At 34.2% G+C, this 10242-nt stretch overlaps 2 protein-coding genes across 2 annotated transcripts; both read right to left on the bottom strand.

Annotated features, from left to right (window-relative positions):
• Window positions 1-3530: 3530 nt before the first annotated feature.
• Window positions 3531-5984, bottom strand: LOC125204824 (deoxypodophyllotoxin synthase-like). Its single transcript, XM_048103563.1, has 3 exons — window positions 5543-5984; window positions 4624-4945; window positions 3531-4023 (listed from the first exon to the last, which is right to left on the bottom strand). The coding sequence occupies exons 1-3, from the start codon at window positions 5920-5922 to the stop codon at window positions 3766-3768; spliced, it is 960 nt and encodes a 319-aa protein (XP_047959520.1). The 5' UTR covers window positions 5923-5984; the 3' UTR covers window positions 3531-3765.
• A 1777-nt stretch (window positions 5985-7761) lies between these two features.
• LOC125204757 (probable 2-oxoglutarate-dependent dioxygenase AOP1) lies at window positions 7762-9315 on the bottom strand. Its single transcript, XM_048103485.1, has 3 exons — window positions 8841-9315; window positions 8415-8736; window positions 7762-8120 (listed from the first exon to the last, which is right to left on the bottom strand). Exons 1-3 carry the CDS (start codon window positions 9212-9214, stop codon window positions 7875-7877), a joined length of 942 nt encoding a protein of 313 aa, XP_047959442.1. The 5' UTR covers window positions 9215-9315; the 3' UTR covers window positions 7762-7874.
• Window positions 9316-10242: the final 927 nt, after the last annotated feature.

Here is a 10242-nt window from a genome sequence, read left to right as displayed (position 1 = left end):
TTTTCTCTAATATTCTCACTCACCCTTAGACAATTAATTTACCACATAATCTCATAATTTAATAAATCACATGCCACATCATAAAATCAATAAGTTTGACTTTTCAAACTTTCAACGCAAACCCTAGACTCAACTCGGCCATAGCATCACATGCAATAAATGCATTCACGACTCCACGTCATCAATAATAAATTTTAGGGCTCTAAAATTAGGGTTCTAAATTCCGAGATGTTACAGTCTCAACACCACCGACCGCCCATCGCCGCTCAACCTGCACATAGGGAAAACACATGCAGGGCTGAGTATTTTAAGCATACTCAGTGGACTCATGCCAAAATATTTTATAGTTATGCCACCCTTACCATAGTGAACTCGAGTTTTTGTATTTATTTAAAGATAAGCATCGAGTATCACAAAATATATTTCATGGACTGGCCAGTCAAACAATACCTCCCATTTTCTCATCAATCAACAATATCATGGTGCGACGAAGTGTGGCCACACTTTCGCCCACGAGACCGGCCGACTAGCAAGGACGGCTCCCGATCTCCCGTGTACACTAGCTTGATAGGGTTTGTGGCCCTACTCAGACCCGAATTCGTTTATATAGCCCTTTAGCCTAATGGAGCGCACTCGCAAACTAGGCATCAGGCACACACAATATCCAAAATAATCATAGGCATGGCATAACAGTTTAATCCACCCTTATTGCTCCACTATCATAATTTGCAACATAAGAGAGAGTTAAGAATAAAGCCCACCTCGATTTCCTTCGATTTCAAGTACGTACTTCTTCTTGTTTTCACACCGAGAACGCGAACTATCACCTTTAGTTCATGTATTTCAAATAAGTCTCAATCATGGATCAAAATCATGCATGTTCTCACATTTCCCTTTACCCATCGATTATTTTCAATATTCCCATTCAAAATCAAAGTACGATTATCATATCGTTTTTATTCACACAACAACTCCACATTTATCATCAAATCGTGACACGCATGAGTGTTTTCCACACACAACACACGCACACACACACAACGCATGTGCACGCATCCCGAGGCATGCACACACACACACACGGTCACACACACATACACATATGCATCCCAAATTCATCGATTAATTTCCCCTTCACTCATTCTAAATGCATGTGGACTCAAGAACACCGATTGATCGGTAGAAGAAGAGAAGATCAAAATAAAAATACATTTTCAATAGAACAATCGGTAGGAAACAAGTAGGATCTTGATTCTTCAACAAATTCTCGAATTGCAGCTTCAATTCTTCTCCAAAAGATGAAGAATTAATGGAGAAAGTAGAAGAAAAATTTGAGAGAGTAGGAGAGAGAGAGATTGAAATTTTGGGAGAGTGGGGGCGTGATTTTGTGATGCTAGGGTTTAGGATTTCTCATGTATTTATAGAGTGCAAGATATAATCCAATAATTAAATAAATAAAGATTTGGAAGAGATTTGTTGGTTGAAGTTGGCGTGATTTACTAGGAGAAATAAGGGGGTTTCGAATTTTTGGCTATTTAATTAGCCTATGATTTAATTTGAATATTTCACGGAGTAGAATAAGATATCACGGAGCAAAATAAAAATAATAATTCTCCCCAATTAAAAGGAAATAGGCGTGATTTTCATTCCTTCCACAAGGAATTTAATTAAAATCTTAATTTAAATAGGATATGGCAAGATCTTCTTAGATTTGGCAAGATATGCTAGGATATTTGAATTTATTTATGGAAGAGAATAAATAAGGGATCAAATAATATAATAAAAATTCCCTTCTCCCATAAAATAAGGGATTTTCGAAAATCCCCCTAGACACAATCATATGGGCCGAAAATTTCATCAAATAATTAGGAATATTCGGACTTTGGATTTAATTCGGATAATTATCCCAAGCAATAATTAAATCCAAGAAAAATAGGATTTCTTTCCAATAAATAGGAGGGGTCGAAAATTCCACTTTATTAAATAATGCTCCTATTAAATTCTCACTCATCCCTTAAGAAAATAATTCACCACAATATTATTTCACCCCGCATCAAAGTATTCACATATTCGCATTTTACCTCCACTTCACATTTTCCAACGACTTTGACCATTCCACGGCCACGTCACATATTCAACAAGTTTGACTATTCAACTCAAACTCAACTCCATATCGCAATTAGGTCACAAGAACATTGCAATAAATCACTCGTCATTTAATTCCACATAATCATAGCATTAAAAGCATTTAATGCAAAAATTTCCACGTCACAAAAATTAGGGTTCGAAAAAGCGGGATGTTACAGAGGGAGTATAGTACTAATTCCAAAACGAAACTAGAATGATAATTCCTCTCTGATTCTTTAAGTTGAAATCAAAACGAATATAAGTTGAAATGATAATTCCTTTCTCTGATAGTACTGTAAAATTAAAAAAATACTACTCTCTCCGCTTTCATGATAGATGAGACATTTTTTTTTCGCACAAATTAAGAAAATGAAAAATAAATAATTTTAAATGATTTTGGACCTTCATGCCTACCTCGACCACTCGCCCCCTATAAATTAAATATTTTGAATAATATTCAATATTCAAGATCGTTACGATGTTCTTGTCCGTGTGGGATGTTAACCCTAGCTTACTCTCACCGCTTCGAGGCCTATCCGACGAATCCATGTGTTCATCCATGTACTTGTGTAACCCAAGGCTCTCCACAATCATTTTCCTCACAATCTTGTCCAATTCTGACAGCTTCTCCTAGAAGGACTCCACAGTCTTGCCGGTAATTTAGACATACGCATAAACAGGAGCAGACGCAAAAGAAAAAAAAAAAAACCTTCAGGGAATACATTTACAAGATTTTATTCAAAAACATAGTAGTATTTTTTCAGATGATTCAGATTTAAGCCACATGTGTCTTCCAATGTGTGTTTTTTCGAAATCTTGAACTCTGAAATTTTTTTGGCTAAGGTTACCTGAACGAGGGATTGTCTTCCAATGTGTGTTTACAAGAGCGGAACTATCGAGTACTGGCCAACGTAGCCATGGAAGGGTTTGTTGGACCTGTTGCGTAATTTGATGGATAAAGGGAGATCGAAGAGTTGTTTCGTTTCATGAATGACTGATTTTTGAAGATGAAGAGGAATGTGATCGAATGTTGCTTCGAAGCAGCCGTATTCTACTATGGCTTGCCAGGCTTGGGCTTTCGTGGATTCCCAGGTTTCAGTTTGATTTTTATGGTTAGAGAAATCTATGATTGGGAGTTTAATTGGTTCAGAACCCATTTTCTTTTCTATTCGTGAGGTGATTTATTCCCTTTTTTTCGTGGGTTGAATGTGACATTAAATTTATTTATAAAGTTGATTACCAAAAGCATCCTTAGCCATTGTTTTTCTTGTATAGTTCACTTTCATATCTATATCTAGCATTCGAAAAATCAATAATTTGAACGGCGGTGTAGTATATAAATAAAAGATTTTCAGCCATTGCTTGTAAATAGGATTTGAAGGTTCAAGAGGGAGAGATGTTTAAAGGAAAGAGAAAAGTTTTAATTTTTACTTATTTAATTTAACATTGAAAGACCCTTTAAATAAATGAACTAGGAACATATATAACCGGTTCGACTCTCTTGATAGGATCCGGGAAAGAACCGTTAGAAAACCCGGAAAGAGATACTTATTAAATTACATTTAACTACTAATAAAAGAAAACAATAAAGGTAACTTATAAACATAGTCTCCATATCTCCATGGGGGCGGGTTCGATCTAGGATTCTATTCGGTTCGACTCTTCGCAGTATCTTTGAATGGCTCCATACATCTTCGGGCCCCCTTCACGGCAGTAGTCAAGAAAATCCAAATGGTTGAAAGGTTTAAATTGGAGTGGATTTTTGTCATTCACCAATTCTTGAGGTACTTCCAATATTCCCCTAACAAAAGAAAATGTACCAATAGAATATTTTTCTTTCATTCCTCGCGCCACCACTTTGTGAAGGGGACAGTATATCCTACCATTGCTCCATGCCTGCAATCAACATTACAATTCACGTTTCATGCGCACTTCCAATTGTTTGTTGATTCTATATAATTTGGTGAACAAATAACATCACGGCAATTCAACAATTAAACTAACAATTAATAAACCTTATTAGTTGACCATTTATAGAGGTAAATTAAAAGAACAGCCTTGAATTTTGTTCAAATTTTGATTTGTTATCCCTCAAGTTTGGTAATCAGCTGAAAAATGTCATTAGGTTGATTTTGGATCACACTTATCTCTGTGTGAAAAATATGGTCATTTATATGCAGTATGTTGTTAATGTTTTTCAAACATGCTACTTGTATTGTTTTCTCAATGACTAGGCGATATTGTTTAACTCACTGATAGAGTATAATTTTCTAGTCGTTATATTGATTCAATTCACCAAAAGTTTAATAGTTAGAAAACTGCAAACAAATTTCAAAATTGATGATTTTTTAAAGTTATTTAAAAAATTATCGGACACACATAATTTGACTAAATTTCATGATTTTCTCGACAATTTACTCTTTATAGAATACGAGAGCTTATAAAAAAAAGAAATATAGGTAATAATAAATGGATGAATGAATTGGGAGTTCTGACCATGAGAGCTTCACCAACAACAACGATGAACTTTGTGGGAGCTGGCTCAAAATGGATCCAGTCACCATCACGAGTTTCGATCTCCAAACCTCGTACCTCGTTAGTCCCAATTACAGACAAGAAACTCTTGTCTCTGTGAGGCAAGATGCCGATGTTAGATTTGCCTTCACCTGGGGCGTGATACCTCATCAATCGTGTCATATAAAACGACGCCGTTTCAAGGGGGCTGTAGTATCTTTCTAATCCATAACTGCTTGTAACCATCTTCATCACCGTCCAATACAATTCCGACAGCAAATTGCAGTATGACTGTAGCGTCTCACTTTACATCAAAACCGACGACGACAAATAATGGGTTACTTATTTTATTCCAATATCATCAAATCAAAAATATACTACTATTTATTCCTCTATTAGTTAAAGGCATAGTAATTACTTTAATCATGAATAAAATTATGATAATATTTTGAAATTTTAATTTTTCTCGGTTGTTCAATTAATGTTCAAAATGACATCTTTAAAATAAGAAAAAAAATATTTAACAGTGAAAAGCAAAAACACTTGTTTCACTACTAAAGAATTCGTTTTGTGCATGGATCGTTTTCAAATTCGACAAACTTTGTGATTTTTATGACTACAATCCTTAACTAAAAAGGAGGTCTGACATGCAAGCTATCTATTACTATTACACTTTCAAATTTGATCACAATAGGTAAAATACTATTACTATTACACTTTCAAATTTGATCACAATAGGTAAAATATGTATTTTGACGCTTCAAAAATGTCACAATTGATAATGCACAGCATCTAATGTGACATTTAAACTATATATAAATTGGTTAAATATCTATAGTGAAATTGAAAAGTGTCACAATAGATGACTCGTGTATATTTAGCATTTGGAAAGGTAACATACCAAAAGTAGTGGTTGCCGTCGGGCCAGAACAAGCCGGTGAACTTTCTCATTGATTCGAGATCAGTTTGAGCATGTTCGATGCCGAAATATTCAAAGAGAGGCATCGCAGCATAATTTCCGCCATAGCCGAAACCTGGAAGTTGAGAAGTGTGGTTGCGTTTAGTTTCAATGGGGAGGCGGAACAGTTCCTCCGAAAGCCCGTACATCGCCTCGTACAGCTGTGGACTCATCTCCTCGTACTCGATCACGAAGCACCCGTACGTCTCCAGAGCCGCACGGACTGAATCCGAGGTCGAATTGAACGAATCTGTGCTTCCATTTTTCAAATTCTTCAACTTGAATTTGATTGTGGGGAGCTGAGATTGGGAGGGGGAATCCATCTAAAGAAATTTTTACTGATTTTGATTATTTTTGTAAATTTCTATTGATTGAGTTGAGTGCCATGCTTCTTGATACTACAACTATTTATATGGCTAGATAAAACCATTATATGACAACTAGTTTTAATTTTTGTTTGATATAAAATATTTAATTTCATGATTTTTTACATTTTTTAATCGATGGAATTATATATAAGATCAGACCTCGTGTTGGGGCAATGCTCGATGTGCAAGCTGAGTTGTGTGGGATTTTATGGTGGACATGTTTGATACGTGAGATTTTTACGAGTTTTAGTGCAAAATAGATATTTAAGATATGATGTTTCAATAAGGGTTATCAATAATTTCTATTGCATGACCAACTAAAGGCTATTTATGACCGACTGAAATACGAATAAAATCACTATTTCATGTGATATTTACACTAATATTAGTTTGAGTATTAGTTTGAGTTTAGTGTAAAATGGTCGGTATACTCTAAATAATATATTGAGTATAAAAAGAACCATATGAAATCATTAATGGTAAGAAATTGAATTAGATCGACAGGGTTCGATTTACATATCACTAATATATTAATGAGCGATCACTATACGTAAATGAAATACTAAGATTAATAAGTAGTTTAAACAGTGGTCCAGAAAGATTTCTTAAAGAATTAAGGTAGCTTTCCATACAAAAGAACACAAATTAATGATCTCAAATTTATGGTGAAATTAATATATATATTTCTATTGTACACTAAATATAAACCTTGTCTAAATCAACTTTTCTATTATAGATTTAATCGCTGATTAATAAAATTTCGACATTTTTTGGATGTTGCGAATCAAATTTCAAACGTTGATATAAAAAAAAATGCTTATTAGATCTCAGTCTTCAATCAAGCAGCGTCCAACTGAATGCGACGAGTTATAACTTTATTTCACTTGATAATAATTGACATTAATATCAGTAAGAAAGAAGATTAAATGTTCCAAAAACATCATGAAAAACGTCGAATAAGTCTCCATCTTGATAATAATTTCATAAATATGGTGAGTCACATGCAGGACCATCTCAATGTCGAGTAGCGATTATGCAATCTTCCTTCAATATTATAATAAAAAAATATTTTGATACGTTAATTATTTATTTCTATTGGTATTTGGTAGGTTTAGTTTGGTCCACGTAAATTATTGAATCAACTAATATAAATATATTATTGGTAAGTTTGTTCTAAAATAAGTTAGTATAAGATAATGGAGTAAGATTTACAATAAATATTTAATTTGTTTATTTTTTTTTAAATTACCACAATTGTGGATTAGAACCTGGTATTCAAATTTCCCTTCAGCAAATGGAATTTTCGAATGATCAAGTTAGTGATATCAGATATTGGTGTGAAGATTGTTACTAGATATGTTGTCACGGTCCCTATGCCTTTTCTAGCTTTTGCTTTTGTTTCTGCGATGTTAGGTCCCCCAGAGTTTGATTTTGTTGCAGTATTTTTTGTTATTGGTTTGTGTGTGTTATATATATATATTAATTAATTAAGTTGTCAGGGTTGTGTTTGGGTTTTCCTTTGTTGAGATTTTGCTATTGTTTTTTTTCTGGATTTTTATGTTAGTCTTATCATTTTTCGATGAGTCTACCATAGAAATAAATCAAATAAATGCTACAAAATTTTTGATGACAAATAAAACAAGTAAATTAAATTAAATTAGATTGATATCATAAATAGTAAAGGTCATAAGCTATTAGTTGTAATCTTGTAGTAATTGATTATAACCATGAATTAGTTCATCACTATTAAATTAGTAATGAAGAAATGGAATTGACTTGAGGGTAGAAAAAATATTGAATCACACAAAAACTTTATTCAAATTAACGAGAGGTAAATAAGTTTTAATTAACATACAAAGTACAAACCACACTAGATAGTAAGCATAATTATAATATGAAATTGCATCTCAAACTCCACAATAAGCCCTAATTGGACACTTTGATCTCCTTCCTTCCTCGGTGTAATAAAAATGGATATATTTGTAGTTGTCAAAAGGCTTAAATTGCAAAGGATGATCTTCATCAACTAGCTCTTCCGGCACTTGTATTACCACATCCCTAATAAAAGTAAACACCCCAAGTGAATACCTTTCTTCACTCCCTTCAATCATCACTCTATGATATGAAGGCTCTATTCTTCCATTTGTGAATCCCTACCATAAAACAAGATCATCCAATGTAAGTTAAACCACAGGGGCCACGTAATCTATATTTTGTATTCCAAATATGAAAGTATAATTTTTTATGATGCAATTTGATTATATGGGTTTCTATACAATAATTTACACAAAATTATAAAAATATTTAACAGCATAAGAATAATATATTTTGGTAGGGGCTTAAGGCCCTTGTCGGGCCCACTTGTGTCCGCAAGTGGGTTCTGTAGCCCATAAAACTTATATAGTCGTTATCGATGTGACATATATATTTTTTTCCTATATGCATACCATACAAGCGTCGCCGGCCATGACAACAAAAGCCGATGGCGAGGGATCGACACCGACCCAATCGCCGGTTTTTGTCATAATTTGGAGCCCCTTCACTTGGCGCTGGTGAAGAATGGAGGTGAAGCTCTTGTCAGTGTGAGGGACAATCCCTAAACCAGCCTCATCTCCCACCGGAGCAAGATACTTTATGAAACGGAGAAGATACGACGTCGCTTCGACTAACGATTCATATGCATTCCTTATCCCATAAACCTCCGACACCATCGTCATCACCACCTTATCCAATTCCGCCACAACCTTAGAGTATTCAAAGGCTGCTTCACTGCACACAAAGATCAAAATCAACCAAAGAAGTGGGGAAAAAAAACCCTAAAAACCCTAATAAAACCCTAAAAAAAATTAACAAACCCCTAAAAAATTAGTTACCGGAAAGTTTCATTTCCGGAAGGCCATAGGAGACTAGTGAAGCGTTCCATGCCTTGTTCGGTGGTGGAGTTTTCGATCCCTAGCCCTTCGTAGAGTGGAACGATGGGCTCTTGGCCGACATAGCCGTGAGAAGGTGTGTCGGAAGTGTTGAGCATTTTGACAGGAGTTGGGAGATCGAAGAGCTCCTCGGAAGCTTGGAAGATGGCATGGTGGAGTTGGGGGGAGAAGTTGGTGTAAGTGGCGATGAAACAACCGAATTCTTCTAGTGCAAGAACCACTTGTTTGCTTGTGGAAAGCCAAGAAGATGATCCTACTTCAAGATTTTGGGATGAGAAGGCTATCGTGGGGAGTGTTTGATTTGCAAGAGAACCCATGGATGGGATATGTTTGTTTTTAGTTATTTGAAAGTGGTTTTGGTTTTGAAATATGATCGATTTGATTTGTAGGGAATAGAGATATATGATTGTTAGTTGAAGTTTGTCATATGCAATTATTTGCTGCCTAGAGAAAAATTATTGGTTGATAAAACAATAGTATCATAAAATAATATTAGGCAAATAAAAATCTCACAGCCTGGTCATATAACAAAAGTATAAAACAGTATATAATAATTTCATTGGTGATATATATATTGTCTCCTCCTCCAAATAATTAAATGGGATCATTGTTATTAATATAAGTTTAGTAAACCATTACGTTACTCCCTCCATCCCGCTTAAGATGACACGTTTTCATTTTTAATTTGTTTCAACTAAGATGAGACATTTTTCCTTTTTGGAAACTTTTTCTCTCCAATTAATACATCCAACCAATTTTTCACACTCATATTAAAATATTCATCTTTCTTTATCTCTCTACTTTAATATTTACATCCACCATTTCGTTCTCCAATTAAACACTTTAACCAATAATTCCTAAAACTCCGTGTTGGCCAAGAAATGTATCATCTTAGCTGAGACGCAGAGAGTACTTAATACTATTACATTTTAGTCTATCATTAAATATTTTTTTAATACTCCCTCCGTCCCATGAAAATATGGGCAATGACTATGACACAAGAATTAAGACAAAATTGGTAAAATAAGAGAGATGAGGAGAATGGTATATTAAAATGTAAGAGAGAGGAGGAGAATGGTAGTTAAATTAGTGTTAGCGGATAGTGGGACATACATTATTAAATTGATATAACTTTCCAAAAATGGAATGCACATATTTTTGTGGAACGGATGAAAATGGAAAGTGCACATATTTTTATAGGATGGAAGGAGCGATAAATATTCCATATATGTCATAAATATTAGAGTACAAAGGAGCCTAACGCACCCCTATATATATATATATATTCACTCTTATATATATATAAACATAATACTAATAAATTATACTAGTAATTATAATACAC

The sequence above is a fragment of the Salvia hispanica genome, chromosome 2 (assembly GCF_023119035.1).
Source record: "Salvia hispanica cultivar TCC Black 2014 chromosome 2, UniMelb_Shisp_WGS_1.0, whole genome shotgun sequence".
NCBI classification, from domain to species: Eukaryota; Viridiplantae; Streptophyta; class Magnoliopsida; order Lamiales; family Lamiaceae; genus Salvia; species Salvia hispanica.
The sequence above is the reverse complement of the archived record's forward strand: the minus strand, read 5'-3'. Positions and strand labels throughout refer to the sequence as shown.